This window comes from Zalophus californianus, chromosome 1 (genome assembly GCF_009762305.2).
Source record: "Zalophus californianus isolate mZalCal1 chromosome 1, mZalCal1.pri.v2, whole genome shotgun sequence".
In the NCBI taxonomy this organism is placed as follows: domain Eukaryota; kingdom Metazoa; phylum Chordata; class Mammalia; order Carnivora; family Otariidae; genus Zalophus; species Zalophus californianus.
Genome location: NC_045595.1, coordinates 213,413,506 through 213,440,383, shown reverse-complemented (window position 1 = coordinate 213,440,383; position 26,878 = coordinate 213,413,506). Strand labels below are relative to the sequence as shown.

Genomic DNA, 26,878 nt, shown 5'->3' with positions numbered 1-26,878 from the left:
AGCACGACCAGCACATTTTCACAATAAGACCAGTTGATGCCGGACACTCATAAAGGAAAAAAGACCAAGTTTCAGTCACAGCTCTAAGGCAGACGCTACATTTTCACAGGACGACAAGGGAGACGCCACACGCCGTGCACTGGGGTGCGGAACACGGGCCTCACAGCACTGTGGCCTGGACCACGATCTCCGGGTTCTCGATGTCCTTTTTGCTCTGGACCATCTTCAGCTCCAGCTGCGCCGGGCTGGGCCTCAGCCCCCCTGCTGCCTGGGCTATAGGACAAAGCGTCAATGACAGGGACAGAGCAGAAGCTAGCCCGACGTTCCTTCCCCCTTCCCTTGCCTGAGTGAGCCCTGACAGCCCACATCACCTCTGGAGTTCCCATCCCGGGCTCACACTCCACAGGCTGGCCCCTGCCCCTGTGCCAAGGCCAGAGGTGGCGGCAGGAGCCTCAGAGACCCTGCTGCCAGCACCAGAGCTGTCTCTCCCGCTCCCCGCCTCTGCTCTAAGTGCCAGCCACCTCACGCACCCTTGGCCCTCGCCAGGAGGTACCTTTTGCACATTTGATGGTCCGCTGCAGAACGTGGTGCATGGCAGACACGGTCTTCTCACAGGCCACCTGTGGGGAAGGGGGGCACAGGAGACACACACACCTTGTGGCTCCCCCATTCCCATGATGCCCAGAGTCCGGATGGGGTCTTCTGCGTCCACAGCACTGTCTCCACCCCAAGTCACCAAGGCACTGGCTTTACCATCACATGCTCCCCACCCTGGGATGGCTCACCACAAAGATCCTGGGAGAGCTGGGCAAATGCCTGCGTGCTAAAATTAACCGCCTCCCTCTGGCCCGTGTACTCTGGGGAAGGGCTGAGACTTAGGACCTGTCGATTTTGTCTGGCGTACAGTAGGTGCTTAATACAAGTGTTTCCGGAATGAAGTAGTTGTAAAGAATCTACACAGAAAAGAGTTCCTACCCCAGAGTTGGCCAAGGTCATTGCTTGCTGGCATATCAAAGTCAAAGACTCAGGGCTTCGCAGGAGCTGGGGAAGTGAGTGGAACGCCCTCCCACCCAATTCCGGGACCCAGGGCTGTGCTGAACCTGGATTTAGCCTCAGGCAGCCCAGCAGCAAGGCCTCCACTGGGCACCAGCTGGCCAAGGTGCCCTGTACCAGACGGAACGCCCACGGCTGCCAACTGAAACAGCAGGTCTGTGCTCACCCTCATCCCTGGGTGTCGGGGGCCGGGGGGGGCACCGGCCAGGACACAGCACATTAGGGCTTCACATCACAGCACCTGTCCCTGAGCCCTGTAGGCAAGAGGGGCCGGGCTCTGCCCAAGCCCTGCGTGGTACAAGTGGGACTTGATGTCATAGGGAGGGTACGCGCCTGCCCCCGGGGGGAGACGGGGCCCCTGCTGGTATCCAGTAAAGACAGCTTGAGGGGAACCCACTTCCAGATCCCAGCTCGAAGTTCCTCCTTCCTCCAGTGGACCCAGCACAGATGAGGCATGCTTTGTCTCTCTTAAGCACCCCTCACAGCTGCCCCTCCTGTGCACATTCCAGAGATGGGGGCCTCCTCTTCTGCCACCATATTATGCAGAGAGGGGCCCAACGGCTGGGGTGGCCTTGTGCACAGCGGGTCTCCAGTTCTGTGGTTCTAACAATGCCGCAGGAAGACACAGCATGACTGATGTCATAGAGCAACTATACTGCACGTGGTGCCGAAAGAGGTCAGAGAATGCGGCTGTCACTCCTGAGCTTCACGACAGAACACACGGGAAAGACCCCCGACACCCCACACCCCAATTTACCAGATCAGCAGCAACTGCTCCCCTCGCCCAGCAATGCCTGTGCAAAACGGCCTTCTCTCTACACACATGCATTTGTGGACTTTTACACGTGGTGTGGGGAGTGGGGGGTGAGATGGACACACAGACGTCTCTCGAGTCTGACCTCGGAGCCCCGTCCCTCATCCCTCGGAGGGGACTCCCAGCCTCTGAGTCTATCGAGTCACTGGGGCAATGACATTTCAGGGCAAACGCTGACTGGGCTGCTCTCCTGGGAGATGCTCCTAGTTACAGACTCACTGAGGCCACAACGACCCCTCTCAGGCCTTGGCTCACAGCCCCGGGACCTCATCTGGCTCAGGACGGCCCCGTAGCTGGACCCAGGCGACCCCAGCGTGATGTACGCAGTCCTCCTGTTTAAGGCCCTGCAGCACCCAGATCATCCCTGCAGGGAGGGGCTCATCCTGCTGACCTTGAGGTTGTTGGGGTGTTTGTGCGTCCACGCCAGGAGCATGGCGGCGAAGAGGTCCCCGGTGCCCACAAAGACCGCATCGACCTTGTGCATCTCCATGCGGATGCGTTCTGTCACCACAGAGCCATCGGGTTTCCCTGGAGGAGGAGAACGCGGCCAGTGGGCCCTAACACCCTGGGCCAGCAGAGGACGGGGGACTGGCCTGCCCCCCTCCCCACTTCTCCCTTGCACGGTGGCAAGGAGGGGGCCAGCGTTGCCTCTCAGGGGCTCACTGGGCCAGACGCCCCATCCCCAGGAGGCATGTGGATACTGGAACCCCCGGCAGGATGGCCTGGGGGGGCATGGCACAAAGGGACCAGCACCTGCGACAGGATGCAGAGGGAACCCACGGCCGGAGGAGTAACGAGGGCGCCTAGAGCCACAGGGACCGTGGACTCACTGAAATGGGTGGGTGTGTGCGGGAGTGCATGGGGCGTGGGGCATGCTCTCCCACAGACACAGAGGGAGTGGTGAGAAGGCCGCGTGCCCTCTGGGGCAGCGAGTGTGACCCCGACCTCGTGTGTCGTTTTGGCACTGTGCAGAAACACCAACTCAGGTGGCATTTACATGATTAACGATCGACACGTGAGGCCCCACAGGCTCCCCCAGAACTTACGAATCCTCTGGCTCCCCAGCGCAGTCAGGTAGTCACTGCCCCTCGGGGAGGACAGGTTGGAGCTGGTGATGACCACCGTGTCAGGGCCCATCGCGTGCAGCTCGTCCATGACCTGCCAGGGCACAGGGGGTGCATCAGCCGCACCTTGGCCACCTTTGCCAGGGCTCCCAGTTGCCCGAGCAGCCAGGCACCACCGGCCCTTGTGCCAAGAATGCACTTTAACCGGGCTTGGCTTGACGGAGTGGAGACCAGAGGCTCTGAACGTGAGGAAACAGCCCGTGCGTGCTGAGTGGCAGCTTGTCAGGTGGGAGCCACCAGCCCCATGCCCTCTGCCTGAAGCCTGAAGCCGTACCTCTGCTGGACCCCACACCCAGCTGCACTCCCATTCAGAGGAAGGTGCCAACCCCGCCCCGGATGGGCTGTCTTTTCTCATCTGGCTCCACACAGCCCATCAAGCCCTCCCAGGACACAGGCCTTGGGACGAGACACCCACTGGGTAAACCGGGGGCTCAGGAGAGTGCTGGCCTAGCCCGAGGGGCGTGCTACTCTCAGGGAATGGGGGCTCAGGGAGGAGGCAGCTAGCCGCTAGGCCGCCCGCCCGCTGGGGGTCACTCGGAGACCCGGAAAGGCTCTCATGTGGACCCTGAAGTGGGCACTGGCATTCGGGCTTTCCACTCCTGGGGCCAGTGCGGATCCCCACTCAGGCTCCCCTGGCCCAGCGGAAGGGTCCCCCGCGTCACCCCATGTGGCTGTGCCACGACCCTCCTCAGCCCTGGGCCTAGGAGCCGGGGAGAAAACCGGCCAGGGAGTCACGCGGCGGTGACCTCCCACCGAGGAGCTCTCCCGTCGCGGCTGGAGGAGGGCCCTGCCGTCCTGGAGCAACAGCCTCAGACCGGGGCTCGTGGCCGCTCAGGCGGCACGCTCTGCTCCAGAGCCCCGCGCAGGCTGCGGGCCGTGCGTTCCCGGCCTCACGCGTGGGGCGCGTCCACCCAAAGCACCGCCTCGAACTCTCGGCGCGTGCGGCTGCGTCGGGCACCTGACTCTGGGGCCCCAGGGTGCGGGGGCCCTCAGAGCGGAGAGGGCGGCACCGCCGTTCCGTCCGCACGCGGGGGAGACAGAGGCTCCACAGCCCCTCGGGCCTGCCGCGCCCGTGCCTGGGCCCGCTACTCGGATCTGCCTCCTGACGGAGAGAGGCCACAGCTCTGACGGGGCCCAGCCATGGACGGCGGAGCGCCCTGCTGTGCCGGACCCGGTCCGCCGCTCGGGCACGTGGCCCAGGAACTCCATCTAAGGCTACATGACAGGCCAGCAACAAGTTCCACGGGGGAAAGTTGAAAAGAACTTCAGAGAAGAAACCCTACCTGCCTCACTTCCAGGCGGCCTCTCCCGTCAGTGGGCCCTGCGGCGGGTCCCGGATGTGCCCACCTGGCCCCAAAGGTGCAAGCCAACACCCTGTATAAGCCTCCTCGTGCACACAGACACCTGCACACGTGTGCCCAGACAGCACAGCACCGCACCTACGTGCATACGCACACATCAACACCCCCACGTGCCAGCCACGCGCACGCCCTCTTGCTGGTCTCTGCCGGACCTCGCCTGGCACAGATGGTTTCTGGGCTCTTCTTCTCTGTCTACACCGGCTGGGGCGATGGCACACTCGTCCGGAGGGCGGACCTCCCGTGCACACACACGGGTCACGGGTGCGCGGGACTCTCGGTACTGGGCACACAGCAAGCGCGCAGGAAATGCTGCGACTGTTGCGTGCTAGGCTGTGTCTCCCAGACCCTCGGCCCACAACCCTGGAGTGTCTCCTGTTTCCTGCTTTGGAAACAGGGTCTGCGCAGATTCAAGCAGGCCAAGACGAGGTCACCAGCATGGGCCTGGATCTGATCTGCCCCGTGTCCTCAGAAAGAGAGGGGGACACACACGCACCAACGGGAGGCCACTGAAGACAGAGGCAGAGCCTGGCGGTGGGTTTACAAACCCAGGGACACCAGAAGCTGGGAGACAGGCAAGGAATGGTTCCTCCCCACTGATTTAGGCCGAGAACAGTCCCACCAACGCCCTGATCTCGGACTCCTGGCCCCCGGGGCCGCAGAGAAGACACTTCTGTTCTCAGCTGTCTGGTGTGTGGCACTCTGCTGTGGCCGCCCCAGAAGCCCCCCTCCAGGCACCTGCTACGAGCAGAGCAGGCAGCGGGTCAGCCCAGACCCAGATGCACATTAGAGGTGCAGGGGGCCCCGGGGAATTTACAACACATCCCTCAGCCCCTGCTGGCTGGCGGCGGGAACCAGGATGCCAGCCACCTGGGTGCCCACCCCCCACCCCCAAGGGCATACAGCCATCCCCTCCCCACCACACACGGTGCCACTTGTCCCATGCCAGGCCTTGGGAGGTCTTACCGCTAACGCTTCTTCTTGACTGTGGATCTTCCTGCCACTCAGTAACCTGTAAGACAGGTGAGCATAGGTGAGCCCTTGCTTCTCTGGGTCCTGCTGGAAACATCCCCAGAGCTACTATGGCACTGGTAACCCGCTCCCATCCCCGTAGGAGCTCAGTGTCTGCTGGCCATCACAGACCTGGTCACCACCGCGACGTGGCTAAGGACCAGCCGAAAGTAAAATTTAACCACAGCAAGGGACAGTAACACATGGCCCCTCAGTGGCCCATGAGAGTGACTGATGTCCACTGAAACTCAAAATGCAAAATGCAAACTGCAAATGGTTAACATACCGCTCTCACACAGGTCCACCAAGGGTTCAGGGTCCTTGGGGTGAGCTGCCATCCTCCAGGATGGACGGGCCAGGTCAGGGACCCCACGTCCCTAGGAGTCCAAGCACCCCACCCACCCCTCCTTCAAAAGGCAGCCTCAGAGACAGGGGGAACCCCACTGATGGTCCAAGAAACTGCACTGTGGCAGAGATGAACCCATGTGGACACTCAGTTACACGCCCCACGGCACCAGGTCCTGCTCATTACCCACCCCTACTCCCCGCACTAGTTCTTCATCAGGTGGCCCCGCGGTCCGAGAAAGGCCCAGAAGCTCGCTACCACGAGGGCCCGGCTGACTCCTTTTAATCTCATGTAGAGATTTGGGATGTGGATTTTGGAGTGCCAGGATGGTCCCCTGCATCAGCTAGCATGGGCTCTCCAACCCGTGACCTGTGTCACCCACATGTGCCCTCAGCTCCTCCCCTCTCTGTCCCCAAAGGCTCTTGCTGCTCAGGAAAATGGCTAGGGGTCAGCGTGATCCCAGGACTTGGGGTGAAATGACCACCTGCTGCTGTTGTCGGGCCAGGGCACCCCCAGGCAGAATGGCCCGTCCCCCACCCTGCTGCCAGATCTCTGCTCTGCTCTGAGGCAGGGCCTTCCTGACCGGCAAGCCCCGTGAGGAGGTCTGAAAGCTGTAGTGGTTTCAGATTACTTACTCAGCCTCAAACTGGTTGGGGGTTATAATGTCTGCAACCGGCACAACCTTCTCTTTGTAAACGGGAAGGAGATCCTCTGGAACGTACTAAAGGAAAAGGGCGACAAGGGACACAGGCTGATGCGCACAGAGGAGAGCATGTTTGCCGAGGAGCCCCGTGGTCCAGGTGGGGGCCCGCAACAGGGGTGCTGCGCGGCCGGCACGGGCTGACGCCCTGCGATCCCTCCCGGCCTAGGTCTCTCTGGGAGCCACAGGGTGATCCTCGCCGGTGGATTTCCACCTTCCTCACTGGATGGCATCCCCTGCTCTACGTGACGTCAGGGGCGGGAAGCTACGGCCCGTCTGCTCTTATGTGTTTGGGGGGAAAGGTAAAAAAATAACATTTGTGACACACAGAAGTTATAGGAAATTCACGTTTCAGTGTCCATACGTGCAATTTTATTAGGAAATGGCCATGTCTGTTCCTTTGCAAACTGTGGCTTTTTTTCCTTAAAAGATCTTATTTTTAAGTCATCTCTATACCCAACATGGGGCTCGAACTCATGACCCTGAGATCAAGAGCTGCACACTGCTCCACCAGCTGAGCCAGCCAGATGCCCGGGGCTGCTTTTTGATACAGCGGATCACAGGGCCCCAAGTATCTGCTCTCTGGTCCTTCACGGGAAACCCTGTCTGCCAACCCTTACTTCCGGGTGAGGATGACACAGGACGTGTGCAGTGTCCCATGTGTGGAAGCACACGCGTGAAGTCACTAACCATGGAGCCTTGGCCATTCCATTCGTCACCCATCACCGGGTCGCACACTGTGGAGACACAAAGGGCATCTATTAACAATCGCTGCTCCCAACAGGGTGAGAGCCCTTAACATTTCTTTTCCTTGTTAAATTTGACGTACGCAGCTAACAGCGTGGGAAAAGCGCCTCCTACCTTCAGTCGCCTTGTCACCTAGCGTTCTGTGTTTTGTCATCCGAGACGACTGAATGCTCTGATTTCTACCTGACCATCATTTGCACCTTTTTCGAGAGAGGGACACAGAAGAGCAGTTCCATGCGCTCCTCCTGGCTGAGGCCAGTGTCGCCTGTCCCCATACAAGCTCGTTCCCTTTGGGCAGTGGGCCGCAGTGTGGGACCTGGCATCAGACCAACTGAGGGGGGGGACTGGCCTCTACACCTGGGACACCTGCACCCCCACGTCAGGCCACTGGAGTTCCCTCCTGGATGTAGGAAGTGTCACACACGTCGGGGGGCCCTGCAGAGCCCTGAATGTGCACGTCTGAGTCCCAGGGGGAAAGAGAAACCCGAATCTTCCATGTCTCTTAGCAGGAGAGGCCTTAGGGGGGCAGACACCCTAGGGGCTGGTGTGGCGGCCTGGGGCTAGGGACAGACAGGCCTGGCATGCCCCTCAGCTGTGCCTCAGCCTCGCCCTCCACAGCCGGGCCCCACCTGGCATGTCCACCCTCACTAGGCAGGCCCCACCCGGGACATCCACACCCTCCGCCACCCTCTCTAGGGCCAACAGTGGCCACACATACCCCAACCGCAGGGTCTGGCCTCTCCAGCCTCCACACGCGGACACGGATTACCGCACGTATGCAACCCACTTCTCTTAACTGTCCCCACAGACACCAGGGTCACTGTGAAGACGTTCTGAACCCTTTCCAGAGCCCTGAAGGCACACAGCCCTGCACGCCCAGCACATTCAAAGCTTACAGGCTGGGGGAGGTAGAATGGGAAGGAGGGGCGCCAGAAGGAAGGAGACCAAGCCACCACTCAAGGGCCGCAGGTCCACCCTGCCTGAGGAGGTGATGGCCCGGCACCCACCATACACCAGCTTGGAGTTCTGCTTCTTCAGCTCCTGCACGATGTCCACCACCGAGGCCAGGAAGGACTTGTCCCTCGTGTAACCTTTGGGAGGGAAATCCGGGCAACCCTCATAAAACAGAAGGCTCACAGCAACTGACCACGCCCAAGGAGAAAGAGCACCACCAAAGCCACTCTGCTCCAGAGAACGGTGGGCAGGGCGCAAAGTGTCCCCAACGTCTGCAGTCACTGAGGGGACACCAGGCATTTCCCAGAAGTGTTAAGTGAACGGAAGAAGCTGTAAGTGAGAGTGTACAAGGAACACTTTCCCTCTTTTGTCTTTTCCATTTTCAATAAGCATGTTCCCTTCTAACTACATAAATACAAATATATATTTTTACCATAAACTTGACTAAGGAACCAATGCAACAGGTTGGCAGTAGGTGGCTGACCTAGGTGTTTTCACCCCCACGTGTCCCCCACATGGCCCCAGTAGTGTGGTGACACAGCATGGCCCATCTGAGTGAGCGCCATGTGGCCGGGACCCCCAAGGTCCTGCTACGGGGGCCTGGCGGTCACTCGGGTGGCAAAGGCCATTGTCCTTGAAGGAGGCCGGGACCAGGGCCGAGCCCACCCCCCGCTAGAGCGAGGCACACAGGGACCAGCACCCAGCTCCCGCGGACTCACCTGTGAGCACGTAGTCATATTTGTTCACGTTGTTCAGCTTCAGGCCCTCGTAGAGCTCATGGAGCTCATCTGAGTTCAGCACTTGACCCTTCCAGTGTGCATAGCCTGTGGGGAGAGCACAACGTTCAGGCCCTTGACACCCAGGGCAGGTGTGCGAGACACAGCCTCACCCAGCGGCCCGCCGCGGCCCAGACCATCGCTCGATGAGGCCAGGGGACAGTGCTCTCCCCGGGGGCTGATGCAAGGCCCGAGATGCCGCGCTTCAGTGGCTCCCTGCCCTGACACCATCAGCCTCAGCACCCACCCGCAAACACCCCTGGCTCGTATGCCCCCGGAGTTCTGACTGCTGACACCAGGCGTCCCCCTCCCAGCGCCCGCACCCTCCAGAACCGATCCGGCGCCACAAGGACGGTCAGCTCTCCAAGCTGGCGTGCTGACACACTAGACACAGCTGTGGCCTTCTCCCTGAATTATGGGGTGCGTGGGGGGCGTGGGGTGCTCGCTCTGCCAGTCTCTGCTGTGCACGTCCCCCATCCAGGCCGAACGCTCGGTAGGCAGGGCCCGTCACGTCCCGCCACCCCAGCCCTGCAAGACTCAGCTGCAACCGGAGCCGGTCTCGGGTCGAGCTCTGACCAAGAGCCAGATGTGACCTGGGTTCTCGGGGTGCCCTGCTCGCTCCAGGCACACAGGCAGTGAGCATGCTGCCAATGGGACTCCTAGGGCACCCCCTGCCACGCAGGAGGACCCCTGCCCACGCAGGCCGAGGGCTGGGGCCACACCGCAGACACCCTGCAGCTCACCCATGAAAACTTGGTGGCTCTGGAGCGTGGGCCTGGCGTCTCACTTCTCCCCACCAGCTTTTGCCCTGGGAGGTCCCCTCGCGAACTGCCAGGTCTGGGGGTGGTCCTGGGGGCCCCTGGCACACTGTGGCTATCCTGAACCCCTAGGAATGTCCCTCTGACCCTTGAGCTCCCAAAGCCTCCCTCCTCCAAAGCACATCACCCTTCCTCTCCCCAGTGGGGTCTCTGAGCCTGGCAGCACCAGCACCCCTGGGGGCTCATCTGAAACGCAGATTCCCGGGCCCGGCACTCAGGTTTAGCAAGGCCCCAGCCGGTTCTTATCCACCGCAAATCCGAGAAACGCGGACCCAAAGTAGGGGTCAACAAACCAGGCCCCGTGAGCCTAATCTGGCCTGCTGCGTGCTTTTGTGTGGCCTCCAAGCTGAAAATGAGCTTTTACGTTTTTACATGGTTGGGGGAAAAAAAAGAGTAATACTCTATGACTTGTGAGAATTCTATGAAACTCCATTTTCAGTGTCTGTTAATAAAGCTCCAGTTTTATTGGACCTTAGCTGCATCCCGTCCTTTACGTGTGGTCTCTGGCTGCTTTCACACCGCGAGTGCACAGAAGGTGCCAAGCCCCAGTTATTTGTTATCTGGCCCTTAACAGGGAAAGTGTGCCAGCCCTACTCTGGAAAACCTGCTCACCCAGGATGGAGCCTCTCCGGCCTCAATCTGTGGCCTTTTTTCTCTTTTTTTAAAGATTTTATTTATTTATTTGACAGGGAGAGAGCACAAACCGGGGGAGCATCAGAGGGAGAGGGAGAAGCAGGCTCCCTGCTGAGCAGGGAGCCCAACACGGGACTCGATCCCAGGACCCTGGGATCATGACCTGAGCTGAAGGCAGACGCTTAACCAACTGAGCCACCCAGGCGCCCTGATCTACAGCCATTTCTGACTCGAACCACAATGAGCTCTGTTCAAAGAAACATTTGGGAATGGTGTCACTTATGTGAAGACCTCAAGTAGGTAAACCAAGACTTAATACCGAAGCTAACTGCAGTTTCAACCCTGGGAAACTGGCTGATAGACCCCCTGCTCCCCTTAGAGGGACTGTCTTGCCCAAGTAAGGTATTCCCTGCTAGTACATTCTTTTCTTCTTCTTCTTTTTTTTTTTAATGCTCTCTCTGCCTTTAAAAACCTTTCTTTCAGGGGTGCCTGGGTGGTGCTGTCAGTTAAGCCTCTGACTCTTGGTGTCAGCTCAGGTCATGATCTCAGGGTCATGAGAGAGAGCCCCATATCGGGCTCCACGCTCAGTGCAGGGTCTGCCGGGGATTCTCTCTGCCTCTGCCACTCCCCCCACACTCTGTCTCTCTCCCTCTTTCTCTAAAATCAATAAATAAGTCCTTAAAAACCTCTCTTCGGTTCAGCTCAGTGGAGCTCCCCTCTACTTGCCAGATGGGATGCTGCCCGATTCATGAATCATTTAACAAAACCAATTAGATCTGCAAATTTACTTGGTTGAATTTCGTTTTTTAACACATTCCATTCGCACCACTAGGCTGACTAGAATGCAAAAGATGAAGACAAGTCAAACAGGATGTCCTGAAGGGGATGAGCTCTTAGACTTTGAGGTGGGGCCGAAAAGTGGTACAGCCGGCGTGGAGAACAGTCTGGCAGTCGTTCACGTGATCAAACACAGAGCTACTAACCGATCCAGCAAGTGTGCTCCTGGGTCTATCCACTGGGAGAACACTGACATGTGCACAAAGATGTTCACAACAGCAGCACTCATTGTTTCTAAAGACTGATTTATTTATTTGAGGGGGGGAGGGGCAGAGGGAGAGAATCTCAAGCGCTGAGTGTAGAGCCCGACGTGGGGCTCAATCTCACGACCCTGAGATCATGGCCTGCGCCAAAATCAAGACTCAGATGCTCACCCGACTGAGCCACCCGGGTGCCCCCAGCAGCATTCCTAACAGCCATGATTCATAAACCCGTGCCGATCAACAAATGGACAGAGAAGCAAAGCGTGGTCTGTCCGTACTGTGACAGACTATTACTCAGCCATGACCAGGAGTGACACACAGGAACACTCTACCACACGGATGAGCCTGGAGAACATGAGGCTCAGTGGAAGAAGTCAGACACTAAAGGTCACCTATCGTGTGATTCTGTTTATATGAAATCTCCAGAACGGGCAGATCCGAGGAGAATGAGAGATGAGTGGTCCAGCAGCCAGGAGGAGGGGGGCAAGGTGAGGGTCAGGGAGTTACTCTGGTACAGTTTCCCGGAGCAGTGAAAACGCTCCCTCTGTGAGTGTACTAGCAACCACCGAACTACACACCTCACCAGGTGAATTAACTTGATGGCACATAAATATAAGAAAGGTGTTGCTCAAAAAAAGGTCAGGCGCCTGGGTGGCTCAGTCAGTTAAGCGTCTGCCTTCGGCTCAGGCCATGATCCTGGGGTCCTGGGATCGAGTCCCGCATCGGACTCCCTGCTCAGTGGGGAGCCTGCTTCTCCCTTTCCCTCTGCTGCTCCCCCTGCTGTGTGCGCACGCTCTCTCTCTCCCCCTCAAATAAATAAAATCTTAAAAAAAATTAAAATTAAAAAAATAAAACAAGAAGGGCTTTCTGACCTGGAAGAGCGGATCACAGCTCACAGGACTGCGTACTTGGGAACAGAGCTGCTCGAAACGTCCCCACACGGACCCGACCCCAGGAAACAAGCAGTGTGGGCGGCCGCGTTCAGAGGCCTCTGCAGTGACCAGGCATTGCTCAGGGGTCCCCGCGTGTGATCCAGGGGACCGCTCATCGAGCAGGGTACAGACGGCATGTGGTTGAAATGTTTTGGCCAGTCATGCACGGTGTGAGCCAAGCACTGAGTACACAGTAGGACCACATGGTGGAAACAGCACAACAGCGAGGCCTTGGCCAGACAGCTGGAGCGGCTCAGTGCTGGGCAAGGACGCTCACAGATGGGGACAGGTGGTGCAGTGACTTTCTCCCCGCATACACAGGCCTTAATGGGTACCTGTTCACAGTGAGTGCTCCAGGTTCTTTTTACAAAGAGGTAATGGGGCGCCTGGGTGGTGCAGTCAGAAGTGACTTGTGGTTTCGGTTCAGGTCATGATCTCAGGGTCATGGGATCGAGCCCCTCGCCGGGCTCTGTGCTCGGTGGGGAGTCTGCGTGAGATTCTCTCCCCCTCTGCCTCTGCTCATGCTCCAAGTAAATAAATAAATAAAATCTCTTTTAAAAAAATTTTAAAAATAAAAATTAAATAAAAAGGTAAAAACGGGGGCACCCAGGTGGCTCTGTTGGTTGAGCATCCAACTCTTGATTTCGGCTCAGGTCATGGTCTCAAGGTTGTGAGATAGAGCCCTGTGTCGGGCTCCGTGCTCAGCGGGGAGTCTGCTGTCTCTCTCCCTCTGCCCCTCCCCCTGCTGCGCTCTCTCTCAAATAAACACATAAAATCTTAAAATCTTTAAAAAAAAAAAAAGGATTCTCTCCTCTCCCTCTGCCCCACCCCCTGACTTCACAACCACACTCTTCATCTATCTTTAGAAAAAAAAAAGATAGAGAGAGCAAGATAAAAAAAAAAAAAACAGACCTTAAATACTTCTGGGTCCAAAGCCCAGGACTGAACACCTGAGATCTGGGATCAGGCTGCATAGACAGCCCTGCTGAGCCCAAGTGGGGGTGCTCGGGGTCACTGCCGGCCAGGAACTGCCTGAGGGGCCCCCTGACCAGGCAGGCACCGCATGGCATCCAGAGGCTGGGGTGGGGGCCCTGCCAGGAAGCACAGGACGGGAAGCCCCCACCCCCTCTGGCCCTGACTACCCCCTGCACCTGCATGGGCTGCACACACTCGAGGGTCCGGTCTTCATCCACCCCTTCTGCACCAGGGTCAGAGGACCCCTTGGGATGGTCAGTCCACCACCAACTGAAGAGGCTCTGTGGGAGCCCAGAAGGCAGCTGCGTGCTCCCGAAGCCCCCCGAGACCCCCTCCCTCAGCCTGGGATCTGTGCAAAGTGCAGCGGCAGTTTCTTGGCTTCTGTTGAACCGATGCTGATTATGGCACCATGTGATATTTAGCAATGAATTTAACTCCAACATTTAGTGGCCAAGCCGGTTTGGCTCATTTACTTAAACAAACAACAAGGAAGGTGGTTAAAACAGCCAACAGAACCTGTGGGATTGGGGCGCCCGGGCGGCTCAGTCGTTGAGCGTCTGCGGTCGACTCATGTCACGATCCCGGGGTCCTGGGATCGAGCCCTACATCGGGCTCCCTGCTCCGCGGGAGGCCTGCTTCTCCCTCTCCCACTCCCCCTCCTTGTGTTCCCTCTCTCCCTGTGTCTCGGTCAAATAAATAAATAAAATCTTAAAAAAATAAAAGAGAAAGAAAGAAACTGTGGGGTTCAGGGAAGTTCGCTGAATCGACTTAAACTTCTCGGGGCTTCTCCCAATTTCTCAGCACCCAGAACCCTCAGCAAAGCAAAAGGAGGGAAGGGCTTTCGGTGAGAACTGTTTTCTTCCGAATCCCAAATGTCGTTCTTCCCCTCAGGTCATGACTCATGATACCCCGTCCCTTCCAAGAAAAGCCACACCAGAGAGCTACAGGCTATCTTTCCTAGGCGTGTTGGGCTGAGGCACACCCGCACACGCTGCTGGCGCTCTTCAGAACGTTCTGGGCTCCTGCGGTTCTGTCTGCGCTCAGAGTAACTTCAGGAGACGCGATGTTGGGGTGTTTCCAGGAAGGGGATGGCCTCATGCCCCTGCCTCTACGGCACTGTGGGGTCATAGGGGAGGCCGCTCTCGAGGCCGTGGGGCCAGGGGGTGTGGGGAGCGGGCTCAGGAAGCTTGTCCCGACAACTCGGGGCCTTTCTGAGGGCAGTGTCCCTCACGGGCCCTAGAGTTAGCAGTTCTGTTTCAAAGCCTCTGTGCACAGGTGTCCTTGTGCCCCCTGCGCTGAGACCAACAGCACCACGTGAGTTTCTGAGGCGCTGGTTTTTAACAGAGAAAATCAGGACCTACTTTCGCCGTCCACCAGTGGCACATGCACACACGGGGCCCTGCTCACGGCCCGCGGCCACCTGGAAGAGGGCTCGGCCCCGCAGCAGGTGCTAGGAGCAGGTCCCTGTTTCACAGAGGAGACTGAGGTGCCGGGAGGCTCCCGCAACCTGCACCGGGTCACTCAGCTTCAAGCAACCGGGCTGAGATTCAAATGCAGCGTCCACACCCAAGGCCAGGCCAGCCTAGCCCCCTCCGCCCCTCACATGCTGGGCGGTCCCTCCGGCTCCACCTCCTGACCGTCAGGTGAGGGGTGGGGCCCCCAGATTTCTAAAGGCCCTTTCTCCGGCCCACATTCCGCTCTTCGGTGCCTGCTCAGGCCAACAATGCCTTACCTGTGTGGTTGGAAAACTGGACAGAGTTCAGCGCGTCGATCTCAAATCCCAAAACCTGCGAGACAGAGAAGGACCAAGTGTGAGAGAGCCAGGACCCCGCGGGCAGGCAGGAGGCTCTCCCTGAGTTGGGTTCAACGTCTGCGCCTCGGTGCTATGTGTGTCTGGTGAGGGGCTGCGTCTGGAAGCATGTCGGGGCGCCACCAGCTTAGAGGGCCAAGCCTTGGAAGTCCTGCCAAGTGAAAACGCTTGAAAGTGCAAGACAGCGAGGCGTCCATCTGTTCAGACACGGAGAGAGGGCTGTGAGGCCCTCTTTGTTTCGAGAATGTGGGTTTGAGGCCACGACCCCTCTGGGGGGGTGGGGCCAAGGGCTCCCCGCTGGACGGCACAGCTGGCCACTCCGTCCCCAGGAGCCTGGCTCTCGAGCCTCCGGGGCACTTCAGCCCTGGCCCGCTTGCTGCAAGGCGGGACACCTCAGTGCGGAGCCACGCTGACCCGGCCTGGGGGGCGGGTGGCCGCCCTGTGGCTGCACCACAGCTGGGCACGCGCCTCACAGCACAGGGAACAGGTGACTGCAGGCAGGTTCCAGGTGCCACGGAGTAAAAAAGGAAGTTTATAAAAAGTAAGAGCTCCTCCTTCAATGAAGGGGAAGAAAGGTTATGTCCCAAACAGCCCAGATGCCTCCCCAAGCCAGTGTGGACAGCTGTTTGCCGGTCAAGTGGCAAATCCCAGAGCAATCTTTCCTTTTGCTCACCTTTCCCGTTTCTGCACATTTAACAGGCAGGTATGGATGGATTCACTCAGGCAACAAGACGGCTGCGGAGCCCCCTGGGGGACGAGCCACATTATCTGTGGGGCCCTTCCCGTGACCCCTGACCGTCAGAGGCGGTGGGCATCAGGACAATGCCCAGCCCATCCCTCGGCCTTTGTGTCCTACGCTGGCCCTGGGTCCTTGCCAAGCCCCACCGACTTCTTCCACCTGACCCTCCCAGCTGGCCCTGGCTGGCCTCATTGCAGACAGACCCAGGACCAGGGCCCTGCTACACGGACCCTTGACAGCTCTCAGAGCATCCACTGTGTCCCTCATCCCTCCCAGAGCCAGCTGCCTGAGGAAGTCTGCCCCGTACTGCACAAAGGTCTCTGTGGCTCGGGGTGAGGGTAAAGCCGTGAGCTGCCAGCCACCACAAGGTGAGGCCCAAACACCCAGGAGCAAACCAAAGCCTCATCAGTGTGAGCGGTGTACCAGGGCCTGCCCAAGTCCTCCAGACCCGTGGGAACCAGGCAGGCCCCCAACGAGAGCAAGGGGTGGGGCCCTGGGGCCAGTGGCACAGGGCTGCCCTCACTCAGGCCTTCCTTCTGTGCCCCCCACCCGTGTGAATGAGGCAGGCTAGGGGGCGGGCGGCGGGGCTCACACATGGGCTCCAACCACAACCTGTCTATGGGATACTCGAGTCCAGACAGGCTCGTGGCCAGCCCTGACTCTGGAGCCATGTGAAACCATGTCACGACAGACAGGTGTTAATTTGGATTCTGCCCCCGTTGAGAGCACGGCTGTCCCCCTGGCACCCGGCACTGCGGGAGGGCCCACAGCTGGGACAGGCCGGACCAGGAAAACCCTGCCCCCGCGGGCATGAGTGCGGCACAACCAGCCTTGCCTGGAAACCCGGCGGCCCGAGCTCACCTCGTGCCGGCACCTGTCTCCCCGTCTCTGCCTGCTTTGTGCCACCCCTGCCGGGTCCTGCCCAGGCCAACACGATCTCTCAGAGTCTCCGTGTCACCCCTTCCTGGGGAAGCACAGCCCTCCTTGACCCCCTCTGTCCCCGCACACAGCTCCCTCTGGGGTTGGCGCTGGGCCCGTGCCAGCAACCAGCACCTGCCTGCATGAGGCCACCAAGGGGCCGGCCCGTCAGCCTGGAAGGATCCTGTCTCCTCACCTCTCCTCAGTGCTCCCAGCCCCACCACACCTGCTCCCTCTGTGGCCCCCAGGGCTCCTCTGCCACACCGGCCCCCAGTCCCACCATGCCTGCACAGCTGCCCCCTGGGACGGGCAGGGGCTCCAGCAGGGCACGAGCCTGTTCTTCAGGACACGTGGGGACAGAGCAGGGCCTAATGAGTATCTGCTGACACATCTGCCACACCTTCGCTGGTGTCTGTCTCACCGGCCCCCTGCTCCAGACCCCCAGTGCGCGTGGCGTCTCCCCTCTACTCCCTCCCACCCCGGGCCAGGTCTCAGTTCACACCCAGGGCTGAGGCCGCCCACGGGCTGCCGGGAGACCCCAGCCACACCAGCCACACACAAGCAGTGGAACACCGGGAGGCACCCACGGAAGGGCCAGGACAGCCGCCCGGAGGGGGTGTGGGACGTCGGAGCCGCGTGAGCCCAGCTGCTGATGGAAGAGCGGGTGTGGCCGCAGGGGAAGGAGGGGAAGGAGGCCTCACAGTGTTAACACCCCCATGAACCAAATGCCGTCAGGTTCACCCAGCCTGCTGACTTTTGGACTCTTCTCCCTCCCCAACCCCAGGAAAATGAGAAAGAACAAAGGAGCCTTTTATGACACTGGTCCACGAGACAGGACAGGGGACGCGCGTGAGAGATTTCCACAAACTTCGGAGACGCACAGATAGTCCACAGGGCACAGGGACACTGAAACCTCAGTTCCTACAGAGGAGCCGCATGGGGTGGGCTGCTGTCCCGTGGACTATGCCGGAGAAGGAGACAGCGGAGGGGTGGGGAGATGCAAGGAGAAAGCCTGGCGGGCGTGTGGGAGAGACAATGAGGACAGGAGCCCAAGGGCCGTGGGTGGCCAGTCCCTGGCCGTCCCCTCCCTCTCCTGCACACCAATGACGTCCCAGCCTCTTCCCCCACTCACCCCAACACCACGCACCCCACCCTCCAAGGCTCCCCTGAACCTTCAGAGCTGCGCCCCACTGCTCTGCTGGTCTGCAGAGGCTGCTCGGGCAGCTGGGGGCGGGGAGTGGACGTCTGGGTGCTGCTCACACTCCCCGCTGTCCATGGCGGGGGGCCCACAGGCGAGCTCCCTCTGTGATCGCTCACGAGCTACACCCCTGTGATCTCTATCTAACAAGCCTCTCCAAAATATTTAAGCAGATATTATCAGAACTTAAATAAAATACAAATCACCAGTCTCGTTAAACTACAGTTAAAACTGGCCCTTTGCAAATTTGCCTGCTCGATGCACACACTCCTGTCCCCAGCTTCAGCCAGCGCTGCTTCATATCCCTTAGGATTCTAATCAAGTCTAAAGAAACAGCTTTGAAGCGACCGTGACACAAATCCTGAAACCCCTGCCAAAACCCATCCTGCTCCAGTGCTTTTGGACGTGTAGATAATTAATCCTTTGAAGCTGGCAAACCGATCGGAGAATGAAGTCCCTATTTCGCGCTTCTGAACAACAGTGAGCTGAGCCCCGGGCCAGGGCCCGCTTCTCCACTTCAACAGCGAAAGCAGACGCGGCTTATTACTCAGTGCACGTGCTGCGCGCAGGGCACGCACCACCGCGGGCATGCCACTGCGCAGGCGCAGGCCGACTACCCAGCCAGCGGGTGCCGCGGCGGCCCCGCCCCGTCCAGTGGGCTCGCACCCCAGGCAGAGCCCCTCCCCACACGCCCCTGCGGGCCCAGCGCCGCTCCCAGTTTCCCGCTGGCCGCACGGCGGCTTCCGGAAGGTGCCAGGTGCGGGGCCACGCAGGTGCCTCCACGAAGACCCCGCGGCTCGGAATGCAGGTTTCCCGCGCTTTCCGAAAGCAGGCGGCCCTCGGGAACCTGGGGCAAGCCAAAGCAGCCGAAAGTGAGGGGCACCCCATGCTTTCTAGAAGTTCACATTGCTCCGTTCCGCTTTAATGAAGGGCCTGCGTCAGTACAGTAATGGTTTTTCCATAAAAGCAAAAATCCTCTCCAGGTTTCCCCTGGTTAGCGTAAAGAGGTAGTCATGCAGTAGGCCATTTGTACAAGTGAAGTGGCTACTGTGAATTTCCGGAAAGCGGGGGACAGTGGTACCCGGTTGATACCTAATAAATCCTCCGTGGAGGTAACTGCTCTGGTCCCCACTTCTGGACAGGACCCTGCTGCCCCCGCCTCTTCCCGGGCCCCGGGGGGAGCCGCACACAGACTGATTCTGGGTCCAGGAGTCCCTTGCAGTGTCCCGGATGCACGGTGAGCGTTGGGGCGGGTGGTCTGGGTTCTCCCCAGCCACGCTCACCGTCTGCTCTGTGTGCGGCGCACCTCCAAACTCCTGTCCCCGGACAGACTTCGCGTGAGTCCCATTCCATGGGAACAGTCCCTCGTGCCCCGTGGGCTCCGCGGAGGGACAAGACTAACCCCGTGTCAGGCCAACTTAAGGGACGGCACTGCCTGTCTGTATTCTCGTGGGTGAGAGTCACATCGTGCCGCGGCGAACGGTGGAGCCCACGGCACCTGGGGAGACGGGAGCCTAAAGACGGGCCCAGCGACCGTGCCCACCCGCACAACCCCATTTGCGTGTGGGTGGCCCCATGGAGGGGGATCGCTCTCCTGCGATCACGGCCTGGGGCCCCAGGGAGATCACCCCGTGGAGTCCACTCTCACTACAGGGGCGCTGTGGAAGCAGGTGTTTGGGTGGAGGAACAGAAGGGGCATTCGCCTCTGGAGGAGGGAAGGGGTGCAAGACCGTCTCATGTGGAACTGTCCCTAACGCCAGAGTCACAAAACTTACATGAAACATATGAAAAACAAATGTAACAACTTGCCTAGCCCCAGCCTCCCTAATTACTTCACCACCTCTTACAGTGAGCTCGCTCCTGAGCGACTGGGCTACGGCAGGATCCCCCATAACGGGGGCCACCGCGCACACACCTCTTCCACTGGCGCGGGCAGTGTGCGGTCACCGCGGAAACGGGCACACACACAGGAATCAGCCTCCGCCACCCCCCACTCTTTAAACATCTACGAGCACACCAGCAGCACACAGTGGAGAGATGCAAAAGATACTTCAAGAAAGAAAAAGAGGAAGAAATGCTGTTCGGCCCAGGAAGGACAGCTGAAGAAAAGCCTTGCCACGGGAGGGGGACCATGGCCCCCACCCACTCTTGCTGCTCCCCGCCCACAGGCAGAGTCCCGTCCTCCCAGCAGCACCGGGCTGGCAGCCTCGTCTCTGTTCGCACCACCTAGTCCAGGCCTGCGTGATGGTCCTCACCCCCCCAAGCCCCCAGGTGTACCCATGAAACCCCAGCCTGCAGAAGCCCCCTGGCTGCCTGTCCCGCACGCCATGATTCCATATTTTGGCTGCAGAGCTGCTGCCCATGTTCTGATCCCCCCAAAAGCTCTGAAACCCCCATATCTCTGTGAGCAGATGTCCTGAACGTAGACTACCTTTGTCTCAAGCCCCCGAGACCTCGTGCGGATCCTTGCCTTCTCAGCCTCTGCCGCAGCCCCCGGACTCGGGGGTGGTTTAGGGTTCTGGGGCGCCCCACCGACCGTGAGCTCCTAGGACGCGTCCACCATCCATGAACCGCAGGATGAAGGCTGGCATGGCCAAAGCCCCAGCCTCGGGCTCCACCAGCAAGCCCAAACTCCCGTTTCAGAAAAAACCCGGAGCCCTGGCCCAGCAGCCCCCACAACAAGGCACACTCCCTCTCCCCAGCCAGCCCCTGGGGAGGGGCCCTGGGCGGCTGACTCATGTTCTCTGCGGCCAGATCCCCCTCACTGCCGCATCGTCAACCCACTCTGCTGACAGCCACGCAAGACGCGGTCATTAACTCAGCAGCTCGGCAGGCGATCCGCCCTCGCAGGGATGCAGAGCACTCAGAACAGCAGGAGTGGGGAAGCTCTGGAATATTCCAGCACAGCTCCCCCACCCTGCCCAGACCACCCCAGTTCCTCTGGGGGAGGGGGGTCACTGTCTTCAAGAATCCTCACTATGGCTGTTTTGCAAGACCTGGAGCTGCTTCTACAGGAAATGAGAATTAGGAAAGAGAGACGCCAGAGTGTCATGTGACTGAGGGCATCCTGATCAGCCTCGGGGCTGAGTGCCCACTGTCCTGCCCGCCTCCTGTGACTACTCAGCCCCGCAGTTCAGCTCTACCCACGTCCACTGTCCTCTGACCTCCAACGGGAAACAGCCCTCCATCCCTGAGGCGGCCGGCAGCTCGCCTGCGGTCCCACGGCTCTCTCTGCCCACGTGTGCGCCCCGGCCTCAGCTGTCACAGCCCTGGACCCCCGTGCTGCTCAAAGCACACCCCACGCCCCCCTGCCAGGCCTGCACAGGGTCCGTGTGCTAGCGACCGGGTTCTGCTGGGGGCTGGGCTGCGCTACAACGCCCTAAGAGAAGGGGTCTCCCGGCAGCACCCAGGTACGGACAGGGAACAGGGCGGCTGCTCTGGGTGGGCAGGGAAGAGAGGCATTGCCCCCCTGGGCCAACCACGTGATGCTACCACATGGCCCGGGGCCCCACGCCTGCCTCCTTTCTTCTTGAGAAACTCCATCATTTATTCTGTTCCCCGGTGTCACTCTTCCACACAGCTGTGTGAGCAGAACGGGCTGGTTCTAGCTCAGAAGTTCCACACAGGTGTGCCCCGGGGATGACCAAGCCCATGAGCCACAAAGCCGACGGCCCCCGGGTCACGTAAGCCCCCTGCGCACAGACACACTCTCCCTTCCCGAGAGCACAGTGCTACCCAGAGCCAGGGCCCCACTCACAGGACAGCGCGCGTGCGCGCGCGCACACACACACACACACACACACACACACACACACACACACACACGCCCACATACTCATCACACACACACACGTACGCAGACACGGCGGGGGAAAAGATCGGAAAATGCGACCAATTAAGTTCTTGCTTTCTCCATGACAAGCAAAGAGGAACAACAGAAACCTTAGTCCCAAACCAAGAAAGAGAGTTAGGAAATCTAGAAATTAAGCAATTCTGGACCTTCTTGGGGAAACAGCAAAAGCCACACCTCGGTTGCAGGACTGGCACATTCCCGACCAGCCCGAGGACTTCCAGAGGCTGGGGCAACAGGAATCATGACAACTGGCAGGAAGTGAAGCAAGCAGAGCTACGTGTCCTGGAGCACAAGGAACATTCCAGAACACACTTGGACGTGTTCCAAACCCAACACACCACCTCCAAGGATGTGAATGTCCACATGTCAGCGGTGTTGTACTGTCTGCCAACATGGGCATCACCAGGAAAAACATTAAGGCAAAAACCATGTCTTCTAAAGGGGGCAGGGTGACATTCTTACCAAATGCAGTTCTGCTGCAGAAGGCCCTTCTATCCTAGGAGTGCTAAGGAAAAAATGTCAAGATCTTCCTCTGAAGAAGGCCACCTCGAGGCTCCAGGGGTTCTTGAAAGTGAAAAGCTGGAAATAAACGACTCCCTGCCACCCCCACACTGTCATGGAGATCCCAACATGGGATTTAAGTGGGTTTTAGGCAAAAGCCCAAGTCAGATTCTCAAGGCTACTGGAGGTGACCTTTCAAGGCCGCACCTCTCCACTGTGACCCTCCAGTGATGCCCCCACCCCAGCACAGAGATCCCACCTGTCCATGGCAAGGAAGGCTCCTCCCCTGGAGCCCTCAGATGTCATGCGGCTCCACCAACACCCTGACTTCAGCTTCTGGCCCCCAGCGCGGCGAGAGGATCTCTGTGGTTTTAATCCCCCCAGTCTGCAGCACTTGGGAGACTGGCCCCAGGACACTCACGCCACCCCAAGGCTCGCAGATCTGCTGTAACTTCACCACGATATCTCAGAAGCAGGTGGCGCGGCTGCCTGGGGGATTCTGGGACCTCCGCTCCCCACAGTAGGCGCTGCTGATCCAACATGCAGACATACACGCAGCCGGCTCGCTCGGACCGTACCGCCGGGCCCGGGAGAACATTAGGTTTCCAATTTCCGAGAGGAGGCAGCCCCACCAGTGTCTGGTGTGGGAGGCAGCAGGGGCCGGGCTGCACTTCATCTCACCCCGCCTTACCCTTCCTTGCTCTTTCCTGGCCCCAGAATCGAAGGCCAGAGCAGCAGGAAGGCCCAGCCGTGCACAGGGAGGCGCCCCTGATGCATCACCGGCCTGTCTGGCCTTGATTTGGCAGCCCTCTCTCCACGGACAGGGCCATGAAGACCATACCCTTACTCCCTCCTTGCTCTGCAAACATGGGGTCATCCCGCCTGATGTCCTACCTCCTCTGTCACTGGTCACTAGAATATACTTTGGACTCGGCCTGAAAACAAAATTTAAAAACAGGGTCAAGGTTCTGCTCCTCTGTTTCATCTGACATTTTTCTCTGCCCAGGGAGGGCGGCTGCTCATGGGCTGCCTGCCTGAGACGGCAAGCGGTGCGTTTTGGGGACCCGGCAAGAAGCAGTTTGGGAACCAGGGTCCTGAAGCCCAGCCTTGCAGGCCTCCAGCCAGCACACGTCTGTACCACACTCACGGTGCAGCGGCGGGAGCACCCCAGGAACGGGCCCCCCACCACCACTGGCAGAGCTCCGTCCGGGCAGTGCCCCGGGAGCGAGGCCCCAGCTGACTGCCAGGAGTACTGTTCTCACTGTGCACACGAGGCTTGGAAAGCCTCAGTCGGCAGTGCCCCGTCCCTGAGCCGGAACTCCAAGACAAAGGGACAGCAAGCCAGTCCCCACAGGGGCTTCTCCGGTCTCTCCGAATCTGTGGGGCCCAGCCAGGGCCCACCTCCTGCTGCCCTTGCTAAGTTCTCTTCCCACACTCAGCTGCGTGCACAAGCCTGCCTTAGCCTAGCTCCACCGGATCGACCAAACTGAGAACATACCCGCCACTGAGCACAACTCTGGGCGTTCCAGGATGATTCCCTTCAGGACCCCTGCTGGAGCGTGCAAGTGCGGGCCTCCAAGCCTATTCCAGGCTCTGTCCAACCCAGCCCGTCCTGTGCTAAGGCTGGTCCGAGGTCACTCGGCAGCCATCCCCACCCCTCTCACTGCCTGGCTCTGCTCCAGCGGTGCACAGATGGGGGTGGGGGTGGGGTGGGGAGCAAAACGTCCGCATGGGACCCTGTGGAGCACCCTGCAGTACTAAGTGTTTGATCCTCCCAGAGCTAAGCAACCGGGGCCAAAACAAGCATTTGCAGGCTGGTAAGAAATCTAGACTCTGCTCAAGGAAGCACTAAGTGTGTCCAGTGAACTAAGAAATTTCTGGAAATTGTTCTCATTGTGGGCTGAATTGTGTTCCCCAAATTCCTATGTTGAAACCCTGGCCCCCAGCACCTCAGAATGTGACTGTATTTGAAGACAGAATCTTTAAAGAGATAATTAAGGTAGAATAAGGTCACCAGGTGCTCTGATGCAATCTGACCGGTGTCCCTGAGATCAGGTCACAGACACGCACGGAGGAACCAAGTGAACACAGCATCCACACGCCACGCAGACACCGCCGTGCTGACACCTTTATCTTGGACTCCAGTCTCCAGAACTGAGGGACCGTAAACACCTGCTGTTTGAGCTGCCCGGCCTGCGGTACTTTGTTACAGCCGCCCGAACACACTGACATTGCCCTGTTTGGGGTCCAGCTTGGGGGGAGCATGTTTGGAGGACCACCGCCCCTGGCCTTCTCCCCTCCTCAGCCCTCTCCATCCCCCGACACTATATCTTATTCCGGTAATTAGGAGAAAGAGGAGGAAATTAGGGCAAAAAACACACACAGGTAAGTAACTGAAAACCCAACCCACATCCCCTCCCGGCAGAGGCCCCAGCCTCCACGAGATGCCCCAGGCACACTTAGGTGCCACCCAGCCCTATCTTCCTGTCTGGTCCTCCTGCACGGTGGTGGGTGAGCACAGCGCCCCGGGCATGCCGACCCACCTCATTCAGTAGCCAGCAACTCCAAGAGATGTTCACACACCCCATCTCCCCTGGCCCTAAAACAACTTGGGAGTCGGCGTCATGCCCATTCTACAGATGAAGCCTGGAAGGAACAAGGGTGCATCCCTGGAGGACCCAGGTGAGCTGAGGAGGGGAACGGTGTGCCCAGTGCAGGGAGAAAGAGGAGAGTGGGTGTGGATGGACCGGGAGGAGGGACTGGGCACGGGACACAGGGAAGCCAGCAGGGGTCCTGCACACCTCTGCCAAGGCCAGCTCCCATGGCTCCCTGGCTAAGAAGGGCGAGGGCTGCTCCTACCACTGGGACAGCAGGCTGAAGCTGTTCTCAAGAGCCCTGCCTGGTCCTGCCTTCCCGGTGGGCTCCTGCTTCAGAGACCCTGCACCTTTCTCCCCAAGCACAGGACCACTCCAGTGACCCTGCCCACACAATCCACCCTACTCCAAGGAGCGAGGGGGCACGCAGTGGCCCAGCCACACCTGCTTCCTGCCCCCGGGGGTGCAGGCCAGGGACAACAGGCCAAAGGTGGTTAGTCCAGGAGAGCCACGACCTTGCTGTGGCCACCCCCAGCACTCCTGCTGGGCAGGCAAGGCAGGGAAGTGCCCGTCACCCTGGTATTGCCTCTGGCCTGGCATGAAAGCCCACCGCATCCAGGCCTCCTTCTGCCCCTCCAAGGGCCACCCAGCCATAACCTTGGGGCCGCAGCAGGAAGCAGTGGGTACCTGGCCTGGGAGACCCATTAAGGACAGGCAAGAGAGGAGGGAGGGAAGCCCACCATTAAGTAAAGGCTATAAAACATTTGAAACGCAGCTTCTAAAGCCAAAAGGGTACGGGCCTGAATCGGTCTCTGGGCTTTTCTTCTTCAGAGCCAACACCTGCAGGGAGGCCTTCTCTGCCCCATCCGCCTCCTTGGCGACCACCCCCCAGAAGAGTCCTCCGCAAGGTGGGACCCACCCTGGCCCCCGGGAGCCAGAGTCCGCGAGCTTGCTCCTCCCCCTCGCGGCAGGTGAGCCCTGCGAACACCTGCCTTCCGTCCCTCCTCCTGCGCCCCCGGGGCAGGGTCAGGAGGCAGCCCGCCGCATTCTCACGTCGGCAGGGAGCCCCCGGCCGCCCGCTGCGGGCAGGGGCGCGGGTGGCGAGTGCGCCACAGCTCACGCGCGGGGGCCTTGACGCTCGGCGGGCGCCCGCTCCGCGCAGGGGCCCCCGGTGCTCCAGCAGCGGCGGAGCGCGGGCCGGGCCAAGGTCACGGGGCTCGGCGGCGGGCGCCCCGCCGCGGGCCCTCATGCGGGGACCCCGGCCGGTTACGTAAGCCGGGCCGGCTGTAGGCGCTTACCTGCAGCGGGAACGTGGCCGCCCGGTTGCCCACGTAGCCGCGGACGACGTGGCTCTGGATGGAGAGCACCCGGCACTCCGCCTCCATGCCGGGCCTGCCGCGGCGGCGCGGGGCCGAGCGGGCGTCCGCGTGTCCGCCCCTCGCTGGGTTCCGCTCGGCTCCGCTCGGCGCAGGCGCTCGCTTCGGGCGCCAGGCCGCCTCCTTGTGACCTCAGCGCGGCCGGGAACCGCCGGTCCCGCTCGGCGCGGGGGGTGGGGTGGGGGCGGGGCTTCCGCGCAGCCCCGCCCGGGGACCGGGAAAGCCGGAGCCGCGCCCCGTTGGGCCCGGGCGGCGGCGGCGGCGGCGGCGGCGTCACTCGCGCTCCCGGCGCGTGGGCGGGGCAGCCGCGGGGCCGGACGCCGGGCGTGGGGGTGGTTCTCGGTCCACCCGGCCAGGGCACCGTCGCGTCGCTCATTCACTGTCTGAGGTCCGCCGGCCTCTGACCCGGAGCGCGTGCGACTTGGCCGGCCCGCGCCGCGGGACTTTCCCGCCCCGCGGTGCCCGCTGCCCACCCCAGGGGCGTCAGGGCCGTCGAACCCCCCGCAGCGCCAGGGGCCGCCCCTCCGGCCCCCGTGCGGACCGGCGCCAGCCCTGCGCTCCCGGGGCGCCCGTCTAGGGGACCGGGAGCGGCCGGTCGTGCCGCCCCC

The 26,878-nt window shown here is 60.2% G+C and overlaps 1 protein-coding gene across 2 annotated transcripts; it reads right to left on the bottom strand.

Moving 5' to 3' along the window:
* Positions 1-69: 69 nt before the first annotated feature.
* On the bottom strand, positions 70-26,430 carry PDXK (pyridoxal kinase). Of its 2 annotated transcripts, XM_027584099.2 has the most exons (11): positions 26,193-26,422; positions 15,014-15,068; positions 8,827-8,931; positions 8,161-8,244; positions 7,097-7,143; positions 6,342-6,427; positions 5,316-5,361; positions 2,914-3,025; positions 2,259-2,395; positions 554-620; positions 70-273 (listed from the first exon to the last, which is right to left on the bottom strand). In XM_027584099.2, the coding sequence occupies exons 1-11, from the start codon at positions 26,277-26,279 to the stop codon at positions 161-163; spliced, it is 939 nt and encodes a 312-aa protein (XP_027439900.1). In that variant the 5' UTR covers positions 26,280-26,422; the 3' UTR covers positions 70-160. The 2 variants fall into 2 exon arrangements, with proteins under 2 accessions (XP_027439900.1, XP_035583705.1); XM_035727812.1 differs by lacking the exon at positions 8,161-8,244 and having other exon boundaries at positions 26,193-26,430.
* Positions 26,431-26,878: the final 448 nt, after the last annotated feature.

Coding starts and splice junctions, on each gene's coding strand:
- PDXK (XM_027584099.2), bottom strand. CDS start 26,279: ATGGAGGCGGAGTGCCGGGTGCTCTCCATCCAGAGCCACGTCGTCCGC. Junction 6,428..7,096: donor GGAATGGCCAAGGCTCCATG/GTTAGTGACTTC, acceptor CTTTTCCTTTAG/TACGTTCCAGAGGATCTCCT. Junction 621..2,258: donor AACACCCCAACAACCTCAAG/GTCAGCAGGATG, acceptor CCTTCCCCACAG/GTGGCCTGTGAGAAGACCGT.